General features: G+C 41.0%; 7 protein-coding genes across 8 annotated transcripts in view; 6 read left to right on the top strand and 1 right to left on the bottom strand.

The window, feature by feature from the left end:
- LOC115623200 (heparan sulfate 2-O-sulfotransferase pipe-like) overlaps positions 1 to 10,045 on the top strand; it is a 48,039-nt gene extending 37,994 nt beyond the window's left edge. Inside the window, exons 4-7 of the mRNA XM_030517445.1 lie at positions 8,114 to 8,425; positions 8,485 to 8,732; positions 9,494 to 9,648; positions 9,716 to 10,045. Of these exons, the coding sequence (XP_030373305.1) occupies positions 8,114 to 8,425; positions 8,485 to 8,732; positions 9,494 to 9,648; positions 9,716 to 9,921 (921 nt within the window). The 3' untranslated portion in view covers positions 9,922 to 10,045. The remainder of the gene's footprint in view (positions 1 to 8,113; positions 8,426 to 8,484; positions 8,733 to 9,493; positions 9,649 to 9,715) is intronic.
- LOC115634421 (heparan sulfate 2-O-sulfotransferase pipe-like) lies at positions 98 to 1,267 on the top strand. Its single transcript, XM_030532128.1, has 4 exons — positions 98 to 118; positions 182 to 741; positions 816 to 970; positions 1,023 to 1,267. Exons 1-4 carry the CDS (start codon positions 98 to 100, stop codon positions 1,265 to 1,267), a joined length of 981 nt encoding a protein of 326 aa, XP_030387988.1.
- LOC115634424 (heparan sulfate 2-O-sulfotransferase pipe-like) lies at positions 1,533 to 2,628 on the top strand. The gene is made up of 4 exons (XM_030532131.1): positions 1,533 to 1,547; positions 1,579 to 2,141; positions 2,218 to 2,372; positions 2,438 to 2,628. The coding sequence occupies exons 1-4, from the start codon at positions 1,533 to 1,535 to the stop codon at positions 2,626 to 2,628; spliced, it is 924 nt and encodes a 307-aa protein (XP_030387991.1).
- Positions 2,781 to 4,286, top strand: LOC115634427 (heparan sulfate 2-O-sulfotransferase pipe-like). The gene is made up of 4 exons (XM_030532133.1): positions 2,781 to 2,825; positions 3,258 to 3,832; positions 3,890 to 4,044; positions 4,108 to 4,286. Exons 1-4 carry the CDS (start codon positions 2,781 to 2,783, stop codon positions 4,284 to 4,286), a joined length of 954 nt encoding a protein of 317 aa, XP_030387993.1.
- Positions 4,996 to 7,163, top strand: LOC115634430 (heparan sulfate 2-O-sulfotransferase pipe-like). The gene is made up of 6 exons (XM_030532137.1): positions 4,996 to 5,070; positions 5,282 to 5,841; positions 5,913 to 6,057; positions 6,256 to 6,815; positions 6,871 to 6,981; positions 7,117 to 7,163. Exons 1-6 carry the CDS (start codon positions 4,996 to 4,998, stop codon positions 7,136 to 7,138), a joined length of 1,473 nt encoding a protein of 490 aa, XP_030387997.1. The 3' UTR covers positions 7,139 to 7,163.
- A 537-nt stretch (positions 10,046 to 10,582) lies between the features above and the next one.
- Positions 10,583 to 13,028, bottom strand: LOC115633745 (deoxynucleoside triphosphate triphosphohydrolase SAMHD1 homolog). Of its 2 annotated transcripts, none has more exons than XM_030531218.1 (5): positions 12,766 to 13,028; positions 11,786 to 11,952; positions 11,550 to 11,721; positions 10,791 to 11,476; positions 10,583 to 10,729 (listed from the first exon to the last, which is right to left on the bottom strand). In XM_030531218.1, the coding sequence occupies exons 1-5, from the start codon at positions 12,937 to 12,939 to the stop codon at positions 10,654 to 10,656; spliced, it is 1,275 nt and encodes a 424-aa protein (XP_030387078.1). In that variant the 5' UTR covers positions 12,940 to 13,028; the 3' UTR covers positions 10,583 to 10,653. The 2 variants fall into 2 exon arrangements, with proteins under 2 accessions (XP_030387078.1, XP_030387079.1); XM_030531219.1 differs by having other exon boundaries at positions 12,796 to 13,027.
- A 6,258-nt stretch (positions 13,029 to 19,286) lies between these two features.
- On the top strand, positions 19,287 to 19,762 carry LOC115634012 (heparan sulfate 2-O-sulfotransferase pipe-like). The gene is made up of 2 exons (XM_030531540.1): positions 19,287 to 19,598; positions 19,658 to 19,762. The coding sequence occupies exons 1-2, from the start codon at positions 19,287 to 19,289 to the stop codon at positions 19,760 to 19,762; spliced, it is 417 nt and encodes a 138-aa protein (XP_030387400.1).
- The last annotated feature ends 593 nt before the right edge of the window (positions 19,763 to 20,355 follow it).

A 20,355-nucleotide genomic window follows, 5' to 3' on the forward strand; every position in this document is an offset into this window, starting at 1 on the left:
AGGGCTCTCCTCTTACAACAAAATCCAAACAAGTCTTTCTCTCATTTCACTAATCTCAGCGGATAATAGGTAAAGTTTCCATTCCCATACCCTCCTCATGATATACACGTACTCGTATGTAGTTCCAATCTGCTCCTGACGATAAATTGTCACAGCCTAATTGTTCCAAACCACTTCGCAGCTCTTTCATCTAAATGCCCAGGAATTAAATAATACAAAAAAGTCTGAGATCGATGTGCTCTTTTATAATCGAGTACCAAGAACGGGTAGCATGCAACTGATCAAGCTCATGGCACAATTAAGCAAGGTGCATGGCTATGATGTAGACGAAGACCCACAGAATGGCGGTATCATACCATTACTAGAGCCTGCTGAAGAGAGCGATTATATTGAAAACATAGCGGGCTTAGATGATGGCTCTGTCTTTGCTAGTCATCTGAACTACTTAAACTTTAGCTATTACGATCAGCCCAAGCCAATCTATATCAACATGGTACGCGATCCAGTTGATCGTGTAATTAGCTGGTATTACTATATACGGGCACCCTGGATCTTTGTACCCAATCGTCGGCGCAACAACCGCGAAATGCCCAATCCAAAGTGGGTCAACACTGAGTTCGATCAGTGTGTTCTTAGCGGAGAAAAAGCTTGCACATATATCGAGGGCTCCTTGCTAGAACGCGCAGGCGATCATCGTAGGCAAACGTTGTTTTTCTGTGGACACAATGAGTTTAAATGCACGTGAGTTCTAAATAGTGGAAAGCTAAGCGCAGCGATAACTCTGTACATGTATATGGAATCTCATTCCAACCTAGGCCTTTTAACTCTCGACTGCCTCTGCAATTGGCCAAAATGAATGTGGAGCGGGAATATGCAGTCGTGGGTACTTGGGAGCACACAAACGAAACTTTAAGTGTCCTGGAAGCCTATATACCGCGCTACTTTGCCAGTGCCACAAAAATCTACTACTGTAAGTCTTTACCGAGCAACCAGAATCAAAGTTAATGGGATCACTTTTGCAGCGGGCTTGCACAATGAGCGAATCAATGACAATCCCATGAAACCGCATATTCGAGAAGAAGTTTTGCAAATGGTGCGCAAGAATTTTACACGCGAAATCGAGTTCTACCAATTTTGTCGCCAGCGCTTGCACAAGCAATATCTGGCACTCAAGTTGCCTGAACTAAAGCGTTTGAACAAAGAATCAACTCGATTGCCGGCTCAAAATGGCTCAAAACGGCTCCTTTTTAGAACTTTACTTAATTAAGAGCTGTTCTGTGAACCGTTGCATTTTTAGATATTCTACATTTAAATACAAGTATTTGTGTTGAACAGTGTGGCGAATAATTATTATAAATAGATTTGAGTATTAATATTAATCCGAGCACCCAGCTAGTTCTTCCTGTATTCTGCTCCCTCTGGAGGTAATCTATCGCTTTAAACATCCTAAGCATTATTTAAAGCCCGTTCTTTCCGCTACATTTCGAACGTACAAGATATCTTTGAATACTAACACTACCGAGCCACTAACAATGCGTCCAGTGGAAGTAACCATAAACTTCACCCACGCCCACACAGCTGAAACGCCTGAGCGTAGAGCGCTTGAATAATACACGAGATGCGGAAATCGATGTGCTCTTCTTTAACCGGGCCGCTAAAGTGGGCAGCGAAGCGATTCTTGAGCTTTTTAATGCGCTCGAAAACTACAATGACGATCTAGTTGTGGAGCGCACAGGTCTGCAACAGAGTGTCTTTCGGCAGCTGAATAGGACGAAACAGCGTGAGGCAGCCGAGTTTATTGCCGATCTTGAAGAAGGGACTTTTTACATAGAGCACATCAATTGGTTGGACTTTGAGGATTTTGATTTACCTAAGCCCATATATATGGGAATGGTACGCGATCCCATTGAGCGCGTGATCAGCTGGTTCTACTATGTACGCGGCTCATATAAAAACGCCATAGAATATCGAAAGTTTCCAAACAAAAGGATTAGACCAGCCGCTTGGTATAAGAAAAACTTCAATGATTGTGTGAGGAGCGGTGATCCGGAATGTCAGTATGTGCCACACACAGTGAAGGATGCGGTGCCAAACTTTAAGCGTCAATCTTTGTTCTTTTGCGGCCATCACGATGACTGCCTGTAAGTAAGCGGGAACATACAATACATTGTATAAATAAAGAATGCGCCTCAAGGAATAATTTATAACAACTTACAGTCCCTTTAATTCCCCGGCCGCTGTCCAAATGGCCAAGGAGCATGTAGAACGGGACTACGCAGTGGTGGGCAGCTGGGAAGAAACAAATATTACACTCACCGTATTAGAGCAGTATATACCACGATTTTTTCGCGGGGCCAAGCTGATGTTCGAGAGTAGGTTTGCGAGACTACCCCATATTTGATTCAATTGTTACAAGAAGATGTTGCTTTCTCCACAGTGCATAATGACAGGATCACCAACCGCAACAAGAATAAGCGTAAGCCTTTCATAGAACCAGAAGTCAAGCAGCTGCTCAAAGCCAACTTTACGAGCGAATATGAATTCTACCATTTTTGCAAACAGCGGCTATACAAGCAGTATTTGGCGTTGCATTTGCATGAACTGGAGGCGCGTGGACTGCTGGTATAGCCGAGGAGGTTTATATTTCTTAAAAACACATTGTCAGCACCAAACATCCATCTTAAGAACTCAGCGCAGTGATATTTTGTGTCGATCCAATACAAGTATATGTTAATGAACTCGCTTGCAACATTCTACACCCCAATCCATTTGTGTCTAATATGAATTACGTAGTGTCTTACAAGTATCTGCATTATGCATCACTGGTAACAATAAATGGAAATAAACATGAAGAAATGATATTCGTTTTAATAATGCATAATGTGTATACATAGTTAAGGTCGTTTTGTTTTTATACCCTGTACCCAAAGGGTCTAAGGGTATTTTTTACCGTGGCGGAGCGAGAGGCGGGTACAAGGTATACAAAAGTCAGACTCGGTCGACTTTCATGTTCTATTCGTTTAGTGTTGTTGTCTGATATGGTACCTATATTTGAAGCATGTCTCTAAAGCAGGAATGCTGCTCCTCTCTAAGAACTTCTGCTGAAGTAGTAACAAAATTCAGCTAGAAATTAAAGGATACAAGCTATCCTTACTTTCCTGCTTAGTATGGGGTGGCTCTTAAATGAAAACGAATACGAATAACGAAATGCGATTGTGAAGATCCTCGCAGTGCAGTTGAATGTCTCAATCAAATAGCCTACTTCCCTTCAGTTGAATTCGCTTAGTGCCAAGGAACTAAACAACACGGCTAAAGCCGAAATGGACCGTTTGTTCTTCACCCGATGCGCAAAGGTCGGCAGCGAGGCACTCATTGAGTTCCTCGAGCACTTGCAGACAGTCAACCGATTCAGCATCGATCGGTACGGGCTGCAAAAACAAATCAAGCGTCAAATGAGCGAAGCGGAGCAAGCGGACATAGCGGTTCACATCTACCAAAATTCGCCGGGCTCGGTCTATGTGGAGCACATCCCCTGGATCGACTTCAACGACTTCAATTTGCCTCGTCCCATCTACGTGAATCTGGTGCGCGATCCCGTGGAGCGTGTGATCAGCTGGTACTACTACGTGCGAAATTCCTACCGCAATGCCATATTTTATCGCAGGAACCCTGATGCACCCATCAAACCGGCTAGCTGGTTTAAGAAGAGCTACAATTCCTGTGTGCGCAGTGGAGACAAGGAATGTCAATATGTGCCGCTCTCGGTAACTGACACTGAGGGCAATTATAAACGCCAGTCTATTTTCTTTTGCGGACACAGTCCCGACTGCTTGTAAGTGTTGCCAATTTTCAAGCCTGATCAATTTCATAGATGTCACCGGAATTCCAGGCCATTCAATTCGCCACTAGCTGTGCAAATGGCTAAGCGCAATGTGGACCAAGATTATGCAGTTGTTGGCACTTGGGAGGAAACGAATATAACCCTTGCTGTCCTAGAGCATTACATACCGCGGTACTTTGCAAACGCAACCACAATTTATGCAAGTAAGAGCTGGGCTGGAATTTTCCTTTCAAGTGTTATGGCATTACTCTCTCCGTAAATTTCAGAGTATCAGAAAACTTTGAGGAACCGAAATCGTAACAATCGCAAGCCCAGAGTGGATGCGGATGTTCGAGCTATGGTGCGACGAAATTTTACGCACGAGTACGAATTTTACTATTTTTGCCGACAACGCCTATACAAACAGTACATAGCTATTAAGAGTAGGGACCTTAACTTGGAATAGGTACAACTCATATCCCCACTCACCTACTAGTACTTCCATAAATTTTTCAAACGCAAATACAGGGATTTTCCAACATCTGCTGCTTCTTAGTGTACAAGGAGTACTTCCGGAAAAATTGAGGCTAAGTTTAGATACACTGTTAAAATTTACTTTTCAATTTATTTAATTGTCTGTGTCAGATATAAAATAAAAAGTATATAAAAACAAATCCAGGCGTTCATCAAGACTGACGGACAGGCGGACATGTCTATATAGCGTCGTCTCGTCATGCTGATTCAAAATATACGTGCTTAATTACTTGTAGTTTGGAGATGTTTCCTTCTGCCTGTTATATGAAATACTTTACACCAACCAAATACTTATACCCTCTTCACCTTTCGGGCACGGGGTATAAAAATAGATGCTGCTGCTCCAAAATATGTTTCAGCAATATTGACGACCTCAAAAAATACTTTTAGTACGCCTTTAAGTAAAGGGTAAAATAATATACATATAAACTGTAGATGGAAATCTACTTAAAATAAACTTATGGATTAGCAGAATATATCGCCCATGCTTGGTTGCTGTTTATTGAAGCGGTTGGTTCAGAGGCATTTTCTTCTACCTCATAGATACTTTGCGAAAACCGAATCTACCCTTTGACCTTTCGGAAATACGATGAAAAAAGATTTTAATACACTATAGAAAAGAGATAAATCAATTATATGAAATGATTGTGTTGAATTTAAAACTATTATTCATTCCCTACGGTATTTCACAGGAGCACTTTTATACCGCCAGCTTGGTTTCTTTGAGTAGATGAAGACTTGGTTTTAAAACAATATAGCCAAAAATGCTTGGTTAACAGTGCTCAACAGTGCTAATAGTTCAATTCTTTTTTTTTATTTTTCTGTATTTATGTGTAGTAGTTCGATATAAAAAAAACCGTAACTAACTAACTTACTATTTGATTCGACTTGAAAGTATTGATAGTCATCGTCTTATAACCACCACAGCTCGTTTCCCTTAGTAGTCAACGGTTAAATAATACTCGAAATGCTCAGCTCGATGTGATATTTTTTAATCGCGCAGCCAAGGTGGGTAGTGAAGCACTAATGGAGCTGCTGCTGAGCATTGCTCAGAAGAATAAATTAAATATTCTTACCCAAGGACCTCTGAAGGTCCTAACACGGACGCGCACGCTGAAGCAGCAAATGAAACAGGCATTATGGGTGTCAAGGCTATCGCCCGGCACTGTTTACATCGAGCACTGCAATTGGCTAAACTTCACTAACTTCAAGCTGCCACTTCCTATTTACGTGAATTTGGTTCGAGATCCTGTAGAGCGCGTCATCAGCTGGTACTATTACGTACGAGGTGCCTATCGGAATGCCATATTCTATCATCTGTTTCCCCATAAACCAATGCAGCCGGAAGCTTGGTATAAGAAGAGCTACAATCAGTGCGTTCGAAGCGGAGATGAGGAGTGTCAATATGTCCCGGAGTCTATACAGGATACAGTTGCCAACTACAAAAGGCAAACGTTATTCTTCTGTGGAGATGGTTGGGAGTGCCTGTGAGTAATTCGAAAGATTACGCCGAAGTTCGAGCTAACACTATGGCTATTCGTGCCTTTCCCTCACTTAGACCCTTTGACTCGCCAAGTGCAGTTCAGCAGGCCAAGAGGAATGTGGAACGCGACTATGCAGTGGTGGGCAGTTGGGAGGATACCAATATTACTCTAGCTGTGCTAGAGGCTTATATACCGCGCTTCTTCCGCCACGTGCAGAATGCCTTTTATTGTATGTACATTCATATGTATACTCGTATGTCTACACAATTGACATCTGAACACTTGGGTTTACTCGTACTTTCTGTGTGTGACAAAATAATACACAAAAATAACTCTCACCTGCTCCTCATTTGCTTCATCACATTGCTGTTTGTGTGCCTTAGTTGCACTCTATTACTACTCCCATACTTATCGTAGCTTCCGCAACTGCGCACCTTATATCTGAACAACACGCGTTACTCAAACAACTCCATCGCCGTCTTCAATCGTCCCACTCGAGCTCTCACAGAACCATTGCTGCATCTCCTACGCGAGCTATCCGCCATTAATGACATGAACATTGTGGTGAATGGACCCGTGAGGAGCATGAATCGCACGCGGACGATCCATCAGCAAGCAATCGAAATGAAATGGATCACCGACCTGGAAGAAGGCACGCTGTATATGACACATGGAAATTGGCTTAACTTTAAGGATGTTGAACGACTGCCACCCGTCTGGATTAGCTTCGTGCGTGATCCGGTAGATCGCGTGATTGACAATTACTATCGGAAACGCCGAATTGAGAAGCGTGCAATAAATCGTCGCTTCTTCCCGGGACTATCACAAAATCCAAAAGCATTGTCCACACAAAGCTTCAATGATTGCGTGAGGTCTGCCAACCCGGAGTGTCAATATATTCCAAATGCAATGGATGATGTGGTAAAGGACTTTAGACGGCAGTCCCTGTTTTTTTGTGGCCATGATAATGACTGTTTGTGAGTATGGATTCCTAATCCATTGAACATATGCTTGGTAATCTGTTCCTCCCAGACCCTTCAATTCGGCCTATGCCATCCAGATAGCCAAGCGCAACGTAGAAAAAGAGTACGCGGTGGTGGGCACCTGGGAGGAAATATACATAACCCTAACTGTTCTGGAGAAGTATGTACCTCGTTTCTTTAACCATGCACGATTCCTCTACAAATGTAGGTAGCTCCCAGACGCCCAAGTGTTCAAGATCGTCTGCTTTAGTATTCTCTAAATCTAAACCACCCTCGTATTTATTTCAATTTGCAGTGCACAGCCAACAGATCAGTAACCGTAACCGTAATAATAGAAAGCCCAAGGTAGATGATGATGTCAGGGCTATCGTAAAACGCAACTTCACCAATGAGTACGAGTTCTACTATTTTTGCAAGCAACGATTATACAAGCAATATCTGGCGCTACAGCTAGAGCGTAATCTAAAATGATCTCATCAATTACAGAAGCGATAACGAAAAACAAAGATTATACCAAATAAAATAAAATTGTAATTGTAATTTGTAATTTTTCTATTTTTCTACCCACGATTTCTATACAATTGTTGCTTACACAGTTTAAAGAATAGAGAGATTGTAACTATGCTAACAATTGATAAATTAGTTACTATACCCTCTACTTATTCTTGAGTACGCTATTCATAATGGTCGTGAGGACATTAATGATGACCCACATAGTCAACTAAAATCCGTGATCACCAAAGATTCGATCGAAATTGTACGCGAATTCATCAAACATTGGCACTGTGTGCCTTTTACCTTTTCAGGACAAGGTATTTTCCATGTCAAGGAACTCGTTATCTGGACGAAAAAGTCACCCAAAAGCAATTCCGGCTAACGAGCTAAATCACTCGTTCGACATGCTTTCAGATCGTGCAAATCACTATATGAAGTCCGAAGTGGACTCCTTTGAATAAAATACATTGATTTTGCCGAAGGAATCTTCTGTTTTTCTTATTTTTAAAAAGTCCGGTTTACTTTGTATGTATGTATCCGTAAAATGCATTCCTCGTATGGAATGAACATACCAACGTACCGTTAAATTTTTTAATGAAGGGTATAATTAGGATCCCCTCTAGAGAGTCAATGATTATCCCCTTGCTATTAGAGATTCAACATGCCCATTATATTATCAAACACCATGCAGCAGGAGGTTCAAGTGCTAAAAGGTAAGCTTTTAAGCACAAGGAAAATGCTTTGACTCGGAAACTCCATTACTTTTCATAACTAATGAAACTCTTTCTCAATCGCAGATGTCTGCACTGAATGTACGTGAGCTCAACAACACACGAAAGGCCCAAATGGAACTGGTCTTCTTTAATCGCGTACCAAAGGTTGGCAGCCAAACGTTTATGGAGCTGCTGCGACGTCTCTCCGAACGGAACAACTTTCAATTTCATCGCGATGCGGTGCAAAAGGTAGAGACCATCCGCTTGGCTGAGGATCAGCAGCAAGAGCTGGCTGAGGTAATAAGTGAGCTGCCAGAACCATCCGTATTCATTAAGCACGTGTGCTTCACGAACTTCACGAAATATAGTCTGCCGACCCCGATATACGTCAATGTGGTAAGCTGTCTTTGGTCACATTTATTCCATTTACTATTAAAATCGTTATCCTCGGACAGGTACGCGATCCTATAGAACGTGTCATCAGCTGGTTTTACTATGTCCGTGCCCCGTGGTATTTTGTTGAACGCAAAGCGGCCTTTCCGGACCTGCCACTGCCACATCCGGCTTGGCTAAAGAAAGACTTTGAGACTTGTGTCCTTAGCGGCGATCAGGAGTGCACCTACACACAAGGAGTCACCGTCGAGGGCATCGGTGATCACCGCAGGCAAAGTTTGTTCTTTTGCGGACACGACTATGAGTGCACGTGAGTGGCTGATTGGCAATCTAACTATATATACGCCGGATCTAACTATATACATATAGAGAGAAATATGACATAATACACATAAGTGTTAAGGGAGTTACTAAAATAATTCCGAGCTCTTAACAGTTTCGGAAAAGATATTTACTTCTTGATGATGGAAATCTGCTTAGTATCTTAAATTCTAAAGATGAGGCGAAGCTATATACTTTTAGAACAGATGAATTCGAAATGTAAAGCGCAAATACAGTGAAGAAATATAAATTAGTTTATTGCAGATCCAGATAATAGGGGTTTCCTTTTTTTCGGAATATCGTAATAATTTCCGTACTTATTTTTGATTTGACTCCAAGTTGTCGATTAATAGAAAGTTCACAAAAAGTTTGAGGTATCTGAAAACTATATTTGAGGTAAATAAAGGTTTTAAATAAAGTAAGAATTTCTTTATGGCATTGTTCCGCAATCCCCCCAACTGGTCTAATGATAGCTTCAGTAGCATTTGGCCATTTAATTCATTCAATATGCTGCAGTCATATTGATTCAAAAATATAAAATTTTGGTTACATTTGTAACAAAAAATAAAATTGTTGATTACATTAGATATTTGAAGCGACTTTTAATAAACAACTACTCAGTAAACTTAGTTACAATACCAAAGTAGAAGTATATTGATTTCCATATTTACATGACAATTTTTCGCTTTTATTTAAAATCAATATTATATATTATTGATTTGAATTTTAAACCGAATATATTCCCTGCAGGCCTTTCAACACAGTGGGTGCATTGGAGCGTGCGAAATTTGCAGTGGAACAACAGTATGCGGTAGTAGGAGTGCTTGAAGATTTCAATACGACGCTATCGGTGCTGGAGAAATACGTGCCACGCTTCTTCCAGGGAGTACGCGATATATATGCCAGTGGGTTATCTTTCGACCATTGGATATTCGAATTCGTTTTCTAACGCACATACCACAATACTTTCAGGCAGCGCAGAGTATCTGACCAAAATCAACAAAAACAATTTCAAGCCACCGGTGAGCGAGCAGGTGAAGGACATCGTTCGTCGTAATTTCACTAGCGAAATAGAGTTCTATCAATTCTGCCGCCAGCGGCTGCATAAACAATATCTGGCCGCTCATCTGCCACAACGCATCATCACAGGTGCAACACATACGCTTACTGGCAATTAGTTGATTGTAGGGCCAGCTTCCGCATTTGTATAAAAACTTTTACTCTTTAGTCAGCCAAAATAAACAGGCTCACCAATGCTAATTCTTTTGTTAATCTATTTTCCCTGTGTATATTTCCTGTTGATTATCGAAAATATATAGTATTTATATACTTAACTTATGTAAGAACAGAAGCGCATCCTAGAGCTAGCGTGCGTGGATATATTGAATTCATTCTAATTGTGATGATTTAATTTGTTGAAATTTGTGTTTAGTTTTTATATATTATAATTATAAGTCTGTAAGCAAATAAATGTATTAATAAAAGCCAATCGATTATGTTCCGAAAATATATTTATTTATTTTGAAAACATTTTTTCCAACTTTGAACCGCATATAAAAATAAACATATGCAAAAAAAGAAATCAAATTTGTTGCAAAAAAAAAAAGAAAATAAAACAAACTCGTATAAATGTAGCAAACGCAAAGAATTAAAATCAACAAAATGTTTATTTATCATATAAATTCCACTGCATTTATACTAAACAAGAAAAAATATAATTCAATTATAATTGAAAATTGAACACTTTGTGCCTTTCTTTGAGTATATGTGTTTATATTAGTTAGACAAAAAACCTGAGCCATTTACCTATAGTATAGTTAAAATGTAGCAAGCAAAGAATTTAAAACGATAAAGATATAAAAATATATTTCTTGAACACTTTGGCGTTTTTCTCGGAGTAGGATGTATGTTTACTTCAGTTTAAAATACTTTTCGATGATTGTTGATTGTTGTTGATTTTCCTGAAGAAATATGTCTCTCCTAAGGCTGTGAAAAAGAAATACATATCACATTAGCACTGCGAAATGGAACTACTAGAAGCTCCTACCTCGGATTGCCATAGAAGGCGTAAACTTTATTCGAGTTCATATCTTCACCAGGCCCACTTATTCGTCGCCTTACAAGCCTCCCTTCGTTAGCTTCTTCTATCCTCTCGGTTGCACGCAAGTATTGCGTCTCCGTATCATTGGTAATCTGCTCTAATACACGTTCATCGTTGAGCCGCAACCATTCCTCGGGATCGCTTTCTGCATTCACGTCTAGCAGATGCGGCTGCTGACGCCTAACTATTTCGCCAAATATGTCATTGCACAGCAAAACCTTGGGGAGCTGGTATGCCTCCAAATGTAAACGGTGGCGCGCCAAATACAATAACCAAATTTTATGGTAGTCCTCGTAACGGTACTCAATTCGTTGACCATCAGGCGCAATTCGAGCGTTCAGAAAGATTTCATCAAAATCCATTTCATCAGCACTGAGCACTTGGAGGTAATGATTGTCGCGCCGCAGATAGTCCCACTTGTCCACATCTAGACCACAAACTTTATTGTGCACAATATCAAAGATATATGCATGATGCATCATTACATAGTTCAGCTTGCTCCTGTCGCCCAAAATTAATGCTTTTATGAGATTTACGCCACGTCCATTATGGTCATCCCGCAACGCGACAAGTTCGTCGTCCCTGGCATCGCTGAAAACCCTATCAACACAAGCCTCACTATTTTTCTCGTGCTGTGAATATTGCATAATATCATATTAATTCGCTCTGTCAACAATGGGTCCACTGTTTTCACTCAATACTCACGTTAAATTGTCCTTCGCATACGTGCTCCCAAGTGTGCGAAAACGGTCCATGGCCAATGTCATGCAGCAAGGCTGCAATTTCGACGGACTTACGACACCAGTCCGGCAGTTCGTATTCGTAATTTGAATTCCGGAGTAGAGCATTCAACTGGTCTTGGGCGCTCTTGAAGGTGCTGTTATTAAAGAATAATTATTAATACCCACAAAGAAAATTGTATTGTCTTTTTATCGACTTACCCAATACAATGTTCGAAGCGCGTGTGATTGGCGCCAGGCTTTACTGACAGCGGTAGTAAGCCTAACTGAAAAACCTTCTTCAATCGTTGAAAATCTGATTGCTGCGTTATTTCTTGGATGTAAGAAGGCAGATATATGATACCATGAATGGCATCCTGAATCTGGGCCTGAAATTACAGTTAAAGTAACAAAAAAAAGATTTAATATAAAGTAATAATATTCAGATAATAAACTTAAACGTAGAGTAACAATATTCTGATATTATGTTCTTTCAATAATTTGGTTTGATTAACCAGCTAGATCCAAACTTTTCACGAGCATTTATGTGCACACAATCTAATAATTTGTCATACGTTGAATTATTTGATAAGATTTGATAAATTTGAGTACACAATTTTGTCGTTACTTTTCTAAGGTATATGTTAGAATGTACCGTCACATTCTATACAATTGCATATGACCGTGCAGAAGACATAGTATATTTGATATCAATTGAAATGCGATTTAGATTATATGATTTTAGATTATATGGCAGAGACGCAATTGCTGAAAATGCCATCGAGTTTACGCAGGACATAACATGTTTTGAACAGAGTTAAATAAGGCAATAAAACGTTATTATAATGTCACACCATGTTATATTTTACGATGAATATGTATTGCAAATTAGATAATTTCACTTCTTGGTTTAGGCCCTCTAGACAAACCGCCCGATTCGTTCGCGATCAAAATGCAGACTGCATCCACAAATAGTGGACAGCCGTTAAAAAACTCGCGGGGAATTACAAACGAGGGCTGCACTCCAATCAGTTGTTTAAAAACTAAAAGGTGGCAGCCCTTATATGTAATCGGATATACATACATATGTGTGTATGCATGTGTGTTTGGTGCGACGTAAACAAATGCCTGCTGGAGAAGCGCATCTATGGTAACCAATAAAACAAAAACACCCAATCGTTATGATGAAGTTTAATACATACGTATGTATGTATTAACCGAAATGAACCCACTCTTGTTGCTGTCAACGCGTCATCGTTATTTCTCAGTGATTGGCATTGTTGTTGCTGGCGCAGACTATGCAGAAGTGGTACGGACTGCGACACATTTAGAGCTGATCTAGCACCATAAACCAGAACAGTGGCCGAGACTGGCATCACGCGTGAAAGACGAAGACAGCAGTGGCCGCGGCACCACAGGAACGGCAACAGTGTTCTCGTTTTCAGTTTTTTTTTTTTTGTTTATTACGAATGACTGATTTTTATTTGTACACAAATGACATTGTTGCCTAGCCTACGTCACTAACCAATTGAAACGTATGTATGTGTACACTGTCGGACTGCGCAGAATTACCGAACAGATGCTTGTCAGCTGTGCAGGGTTGCCAGTCGCCCTGTTTGCGGCTTCTGCATACATAAACGTATGAACGCCAACATAATGCATGCATGTATTTATTATTTATTTATTTAGATAAATGTGCTTATTTTCAAGCCTGACTTTGCATGTATATGGTACTTCATTAAATGAAAAAAACCAATTAGATTTATTAATGAATGAACAATAAATCAAATTTAAATTATAATGCCCACCGCAATATAATCCTAAGAGGGAATATATTCCACCACCTGGCTCCCGTATTGATGTTTTTAAAGCCGAAAGAAGAATTAACTTGAACGTCGAAATTAACAGCCCAGAGGATATCGAAGACGCGATATCAATCGCATGAAGAACATTTCACTGACTGCGTCTTATGCTGCACCGAAAACTCTACGCTTGCCAACCCAACATAGTCAAGCTAGTCTACCACCAACGGCTGCTGCGCTCTTAAGCCTGAAAAGAAGAGTCAGGAAAGAATATGCAAGAACGGGAGATATTCGCATTCATCAAATCTACAAAAGACTGTCCAATCGACTGCAAAAAGAGCTTGCTAAAATCAGACAAGGCAGAATTGATGACATATTGGAAAGTGCTGGTCCAGATGCATCATTTAATTACTCGCTCTGAAAGCTTACGAGGCGATTTAAGAGGCTGGTCATCCCTAAGACTCCAATTAAGGATCCTACAGGTGGATGGAGCTATTCCAGTCAACAGAGAGCTGAAATCTTTGCAAACAGCCTAGAGGAAAGATTTCAGCCTTTTGACTTTACAACAGCAGATAGGCAAAGGGTAGTCAAGCTTAGGCTGGAGATGCCATTCCAAATGGCCTTGCCTGCAAGCCCAGTTACATTGCAAGAAGTGGTACAGCACATAAAAAATCGAAAGATAAAAAAAGCGCCTGGAGAAGACCTTTTAGACAACAGGACGCTGAAACTGCTCCCTACATGGGCTCTGCTGTATATTGTTTTGCTCATGAATAACATACTCAGGCTGAGGCACATTCCAAACAGCTGGAAAACGGCGCTAATTACGATGATTCCAAAGCCAGAGAAACAGCATACTGAAGTAGATGGATATAGGCCGATTAGTCTGCTACCTGCCCTCGGGAAGATGATGGATCGCGTGATTCTAGACCGGATTCTCCAGCTCGAAACCGTGACGCGCAGAATTCCGAAATGGCAATTTGGATTTCGAAGAAGTCACGGAACTCCGGAACAGCTCCACCGTGTGGTCAACTTCGCCCTGGAAGCCATGGAGCAAAAGATGTACTCAGTGGCTGTGTTTATGGATATTAAACAAGCTTTTGATAGAGTGTGGCATAATGGACTCCTCTGCAAATTGAAAGGCATGCTAACTCCTCAATTGTTTCAACTGATCGAAAGCTTTCTAAGGGACAGAAGCTTCAGAGTTGCTGTTGATGGAGTGAAATCCACGAGGCGCTCAATTTGTGCAGGGGTGCCCCAAGGCAGTGTTCTCGGCCCTACCCTGTATACATTATTTACTGCTGATATGCCTGCACCGCAAGAGAGTAGACGAGGATGACGCACTAATAGCTACTTAGAGACATTGATGTAGCTTCGGAAGCCTTACAGCAGTATGTAAGTAGTTTCGAGAATTGGGCTCTGAATTGGAACATTGGAATCAACGCCAGCAAGTGTGCGAATGTCACATTTGCAACAAGGCCGTCGTCATGCAGAGATATTACAATGTTGGGGTCCACGCTCAGTCATACAAATTCGCACAAGTATCTTGGTGTCATTCTGGACAGAAGATTCAACTTCAGCAAGCACACAACAATGGTCAAGCGATCGGTCATGGCAAAAGCCGGAAAGATGGCATGGCTGCTTGCACCATGCAACAAGCTGTCTCTGCACAGTAAGGTGATAGTATACAAATCCATATTAAGTCCAATATGGAAGTATGCGCTACCAATTTATGGCATTGCCGCTGCATCAAACCTAAATAAAATAAGAGTTGCGCAAGCTAAAATACTGAGAAAAATACGCAACGCTCCCTGGTATATGCGCACTAGAGACATCGAAAGAGACTTATGTGTCCCCAAGGTTGGCGATGTCATTCAAGTGCACGCAAGCAATTACGAGAAGCGAATCGGCAGTCACCCCAACGCACTAGCGAGGCGGCTCCTGTCCAAGCCTAAGAGGAGAAGACTGAAGAAGTGCCATCCAAAGGATCTCCCCACAAGATCCCTTGTATAAAATATAATTTCATTTTTCATGTAAAACATTGTAAATATTGTATATACATAGATGTAAGTGCGTCCTATAGATGCTTACTATAGACAACTTTTGTATTCCCTAACTTTCAACTAGCTTAAGCTGCCATATTGGTAGTAGAAAACAAGTAAAAAAGCTAAAGTCGGGTGTCCCGACTTTGAAATACTCTGTACATGTGTTTACAATAATTATAGAAAAAAAAAAAAATTTTTTTTAAATTTGATCGATTTTACCTTTCTCGGTATTCCAACTCACGTAAAGGGTATATAATTGCACATTTACATAGCAATTGCGTCTGTGTGAGTGTATGTATGTTTATGCGCGTCTATTTGTGTCTGTGTAAGCATTTTCGCAGTCAACTAAACAGCAACTCAAAACAGCCGCGGGCAGCGCTAGGGCAGCGCTTGGGCAGCGCTGCAACAGCAAATATATTTATGGATATAACTTCTTGTTAAATAGGTCTATCATAGTGAAACTCGGCATACGGACACATAATAACTAACTGGGGGTATTTCCAAAATTTTAGTTCGAAATTCCAAGAATTACGGGAGTTAGAGAAAATCGAATTTGCGGGGGAGAGGGGGGAGGGAGGGAAATTCCAAAATATACATTTTCTGCGTATTCACACAAGGCATCTTGGACTAAAATTTGGTGTTCTTAGGTCTTAAAGTCTCCGAGATATAAGCGATTATACGAATGGAAAATCGGGAAAACCCCCATAGGGGGGAAGTGGGGGGAAAATCAAAAAAATAAAACAAACCCGTATAGTGTATATACATAGGGCATCTTTGTGCAAAATTTGGTGTCTCTAGCTCTTATAGTCTCTGAGATCTAGGTGATCATACGGACGGACGGACGGACAGACAGACAGACAAGGCTAGATCGACTCGTCTCGTCATGCTGATCAAGAATATATATACTTTGTGGGGTCTGCCACGCCTCCTTCTGCCTGTTACATTTTTCAGCTCGCGCAAACCTAATATACTCTTGTACATTTCATGTACAGAGTATAACTAGTTTAATAAATTGTATATATGTAAAAAAAAAAATTATAACGCCTGAAAGTATGCAATTTTTTAATTTTCGAATTATGACAATGTATTTTTGTAGTTTGTTGCACATCACCGCAATATAATCCCAAGAGGGAATATATTCTACCACCTGGCTCCCGTATTGATGTTTTTAAAGCCGATCTCGAAAGAAGAATTAACCTGAACGTCGAAATTAACAGCCCAGAGGATATCGAAGACGCGATATCAATCCTCATGAAGAACATTTCACTGGCTGCGTCTTCTGCTGCACCGAAAACTTTACGCTTGCCAACCCAACATAGTCAAGCTAGTCTACCACCAACGGCTGCTGCGCTCTTAAGCCTGAAAAGAAGAGTCAGGAAAGAATATGCAAGAACTGGAGATACTCGCATTCATCAAATCTACAAAAGACTGTCCAATCGACTGCAAAAAGAGCTTGCTAAAATCAGACAAGGCAGAATTGATGACATATTGGAAAGTGCTGGTCCAGATGCATCATTTAATTACTCGCTCTGGAAGCTTACGAGGCGATTTAAGAGGCTGGTCATCCCTAAGACTCCAATTAAGGATCCTACAGGTGGATGGAGCTACTCCAGTCAGCAGAAAGCTGAAATCTTTGCAAACAGCCTAGAGGAAAGATTTAAGCCTTTTGACTTTACAACAGCAGATAGGCGAAGGGTAGTCGAGCTTAGGCTGGAGATGCCATTCCAAATGGCCTTGCCTGCAAGCCCAGTTACACTTCAAGAAGTGGTACAGCAGATAAAAAATCTAAAGGTAAAAAAAGCGCCTGGAGAAGACCTTTTAGACAACAGGACGCTGAAACTGCTCCCCACAAGGGCTCTGCTGTATATTGTCTTGCTCATGAATAACATACTCAGGCTGAGGCACTTTCCAAACTGCTGGAAAATGGCGCTAATTACGATGATTCCAAAGCCAGAGAAACAGCATACTGAAGTAGATGGATATAGGCCGATTAGTCTGCTACCTGCCCTCGGGAAGATGATGGAACGTGTGATTCTGGACCGGATTCTCCAGCTCGAAGCCGTGACGCGCAGAATTCCAAAATGGCAATTTGGTTTTCGAAGAAGTCACGGAACACCGGAACAGCTCCACCGTGTGGTCAACTTCGCCCTGGAAGCCATGGAGCAAAAGATGTACTCAGTGGCTGTGTTTATGGATATTAAACAAGCTTTTGATAGAGTGTGGCATGATGGTCTCCTCTGCAAATTGAAAGGCATGCTAACTCCTCAATTGTTTCAACTCATCGAAAGCTTTCTAAGGGACAGAAGCTTCAGAGTTGCTGTTGATGGAGTGAAATCCACGAGGCGCTCAATTTGTGCAGGAGTGCCCCAAGGCAGTGTTCTCGGTCCTACCCTGTATACATTATTTACTGCTGATATGCCTGCACCGCAAGAGATCATTGGAGTATACGAGGATGACGCACTAATAGCTACTTACGCAGACGACACTGCGGTGCTTACCAGAAGCAGAGATATCGATGTAGCTTCGGAAGCCTTACAGCAGTATGTAAGTAGTTTCGAGAAGTGGGCTCTGAATTGGAACATTGGTATCAACGCCAGCAAGTGTGCGAATGTCACATTTACAACAAGGCCGTCGTCATGCGGAGATATCACAATGTTGGGGTCCACGCTCAGTCATACAAATTCGCACAAATATCTTGGTGTAATTCTGGACAGAAGACTCAACTTCAGCAAGCATACAACAATGGTCAAGCGATCGGTCATGGCGAAAGCCGGAAAGATGGCATGGCTGCTTGCACCATGCAACAAGCTGTCCCTGCACAGTAAGGTGACAGTATATAAGTCCATATTAAGTCCAATATGGAAGTATGCGCTACCAATTTATGGCATTGCCGCTGCTTCAAACCTAAACAAAATAAGAGTTGCTCAAGCTAAAATACTCAGAAAAATATGCAACGCTCCCTGGTATATGCGCACTAGGGACATCGAAAGAGACTTATGTGTCCCCAAGGTTGGCGATGTCATTCAAATGCACGCAAGCAATTACGAGAAGCGACTCGGCAGTCACCCCAACGCACTAGCGAGGCGGCTCCTGTCCAAACCTAAGAAGAGAAGACTGAAGAAGTGCCATCCAAAGGATCTCCCCACAAGAGCCCTTGTATAAAATACATAGTATATATCATAAAATATAATCATTTTTCATGTAAAACATTGTAAATATTGTATATATGTACATAGATATAAGTGCGTCCTATAGATGCTTACTATAGACAACTTTTGTATTCCCTAACTTTCAACTAGCTTAAGCTGCCATATTGGTAGTAGAAAACTAGTTTAATAAATTGTATATATGTAAAAAAAAAAAAAAAAAAAAAAAAAAAAAAAGTTTGTTGCACGCATATGTACATATGATGTATCTATGCTCCTACGTATGGATGTATGTATGTACGTGCACGCATTTGCTTATGTATGGATGTATATACATATATTGTATTTTATTGTTCCATCTGAATGTCAGTTGTATGTGCTTTTGTGCTAAAAAATTAATTCATTATGCAATTGTTAATTGCTTATAATTGTATCGTATTTTTATTTCAAAACACAAACATTGGCAGTGTGCGTCTTTTACCTTTTCAGGACAATGGAATGAATATACCAACGTACCGCTAAATTTTTTAGTGGGGGGTATAATTAGGATCCCCTCTAGAGAGTCAATGATTATCCCCTTGCTATTAGAGATTCAACATGCCCATTATATTATCAAACACCATGCAGCAGGAGGTTCAAGTGCTAAAAGGTAAGCTTTTAAGCACAAGGAAAATGCTTTGACTCGGAAATTCCATTACTTTTCATAACTAATGAAACTCTTTCTCAATCGCAGATGTCTGCACTGAATGTACGTGAGCTCAACAACACACGAAAGGCCCAAATGGAACTGGTCTTCTTTAATCGCGTACCAAAGGTTGGCAGCCAAACGTTTATGGAGCTGCTGCGACGTCTCTCCGAACGGAACAACTTTCAATTTCATCGCGATGCGGTGCAAAAGGTAGAGACCATCCGCTTGGCTGAGGATCAGCAGCAAGAGCTGGCTGAGGTAATAAGTGAGCTGCCAGAACCATCCGTATTCATTAAGCACGTGTGCTTCACGAACTTCACGAAATATAGTCTGCCGACCCCGATATACGTCAATGTGGTAAGCTGTCTTTGGTCACATTTATTCCATTTACTATTAAAATCGTTATCCTCGGACAGGTACGCGATCCTATAGAACGTGTCATCAGCTGGTTTTACTATGTCCGTGCCCCGTGGTATTTTGTTGAACGCAAAGCGGCCTTTCCGGACCTACATATAGTATAGAGAGAGATATGAGATAATAGGGAGTTACTAAAATAATTCCAAGCTCTTAACGGTTTCGCTCCAAAGTTTTGTGTATACCACCATGAGAAGCTAGAGGATGGTCATGAGCATTTTGCAGCACAATTTGAACTAAAGGCCGAGGCACCCACAGCTTCCAAGCAAATGTACCGTGCAGCTGTTCATCGCGCACAAAATCTGAGCGACGATATACAAGATTATCGACAACTTTAACATCCGGTAGTTTACTTTCGTTCGCCTTTACGCGTTCTTTTAAATCTAAGTACTCGTCAGACTTGAACAAAGGTGAATCTTCGACAACTAACAAGCCATTCTCCAAATCTAAAGCGGCAACTATATACTCAATTTCCCATTCCTGTGTTCTATTTTAAAGCGAAATCCCTGCAACTTTAAAGCCCATCTGGCCAAATGCCAAACGAATGGAAATCGCCTTGTGACATAAGCCATTTTAACGAGGCGTGATCCGTGATCACTGTGAACTCTAATCCCTCCACATACGCCCGAAATCTTTGTATGCTATAATGGCAGCTAGGCATTCGAGCTCCGTAACTGAGTAATTCTTTTGAGCCTTGTTT

This window comes from Scaptodrosophila lebanonensis, unplaced genomic scaffold, assembly GCF_003285725.1.
Source record: "Scaptodrosophila lebanonensis strain 11010-0011.00,11010-0021.00 unplaced genomic scaffold, SlebRS2 tig00000001-arrow-pilon, whole genome shotgun sequence".
Lineage (NCBI taxonomy): Eukaryota > Metazoa > Arthropoda > Insecta > Diptera > Drosophilidae > Scaptodrosophila > Scaptodrosophila lebanonensis.

Excerpts from the sequence above, each read along its gene's own strand:
- LOC115634421 (XM_030532128.1), top strand. The coding sequence starts at position 98 with ATGATATACACGTACTCGTAT. Across the intron at positions 119-181 it reads TGATATACACGTACTCGTAT|CTCTTTCATCTAAATGCCCA; the intron begins GTAGTTCCAATC and ends ACCACTTCGCAG. Across the intron at positions 742-815 it reads CACAATGAGTTTAAATGCAC|GCCTTTTAACTCTCGACTGC; the intron begins GTGAGTTCTAAA and ends ATTCCAACCTAG.
- LOC115634424 (XM_030532131.1), top strand. Across the intron at positions 2,142-2,217 it reads GGCCATCACGATGACTGCCT|TCCCTTTAATTCCCCGGCCG; the intron begins GTAAGTAAGCGG and ends AACAACTTACAG. Across the intron at positions 2,373-2,437 it reads GGCCAAGCTGATGTTCGAGA|TGCATAATGACAGGATCACC; the intron begins GTAGGTTTGCGA and ends CTTTCTCCACAG.
- LOC115634427 (XM_030532133.1), top strand. The coding sequence starts at position 2,781 with ATGAATTACGTAGTGTCTTACAAGTATCTGCATTATGCATCACTG. Across the intron at positions 2,826-3,257 it reads ATCTGCATTATGCATCACTG|CCTACTTCCCTTCAGTTGAA; the intron begins GTAACAATAAAT and ends TCAATCAAATAG. Across the intron at positions 4,045-4,107 it reads CGCAACCACAATTTATGCAA|AGTATCAGAAAACTTTGAGG; the intron begins GTAAGAGCTGGG and ends CGTAAATTTCAG.
- LOC115634430 (XM_030532137.1), top strand. The coding sequence starts at position 4,996 with ATGATTGTGTTGAATTTAAAACTATTATTCATTCCCTACGGTATTTCA. Across the intron at positions 5,842-5,912 it reads GGAGATGGTTGGGAGTGCCT|ACCCTTTGACTCGCCAAGTG; the intron begins GTGAGTAATTCG and ends TCCCTCACTTAG. Across the intron at positions 6,982-7,116 it reads ACCCTAACTGTTCTGGAGAA|TGCACAGCCAACAGATCAGT; the intron begins GTATGTACCTCG and ends TTCAATTTGCAG.
- LOC115633745 (XM_030531218.1), bottom strand. The coding sequence starts at position 12,939 with ATGCCAGTCTCGGCCACTGTTCTGGTTTATGGTGCTAGATCAGCTCTA. Across the intron at positions 11,953-12,765 it reads TTCGGTTAATACATACATAC|GCCCAGATTCAGGATGCCAT; the intron begins GTATGTATTAAA and ends CTGTAATTTCAG. Across the intron at positions 11,477-11,549 it reads TATGCGAAGGACAATTTAAC|CACGAGAAAAATAGTGAGGC; the intron begins GTGAGTATTGAG and ends CAATATTCACAG.
- LOC115634012 (XM_030531540.1), top strand. The coding sequence starts at position 19,287 with ATGTCTGCACTGAATGTACGTGAGCTCAACAACACACGAAAGGCCCAA. Across the intron at positions 19,599-19,657 it reads CCCCGATATACGTCAATGTG|GTACGCGATCCTATAGAACG; the intron begins GTAAGCTGTCTT and ends ATCCTCGGACAG.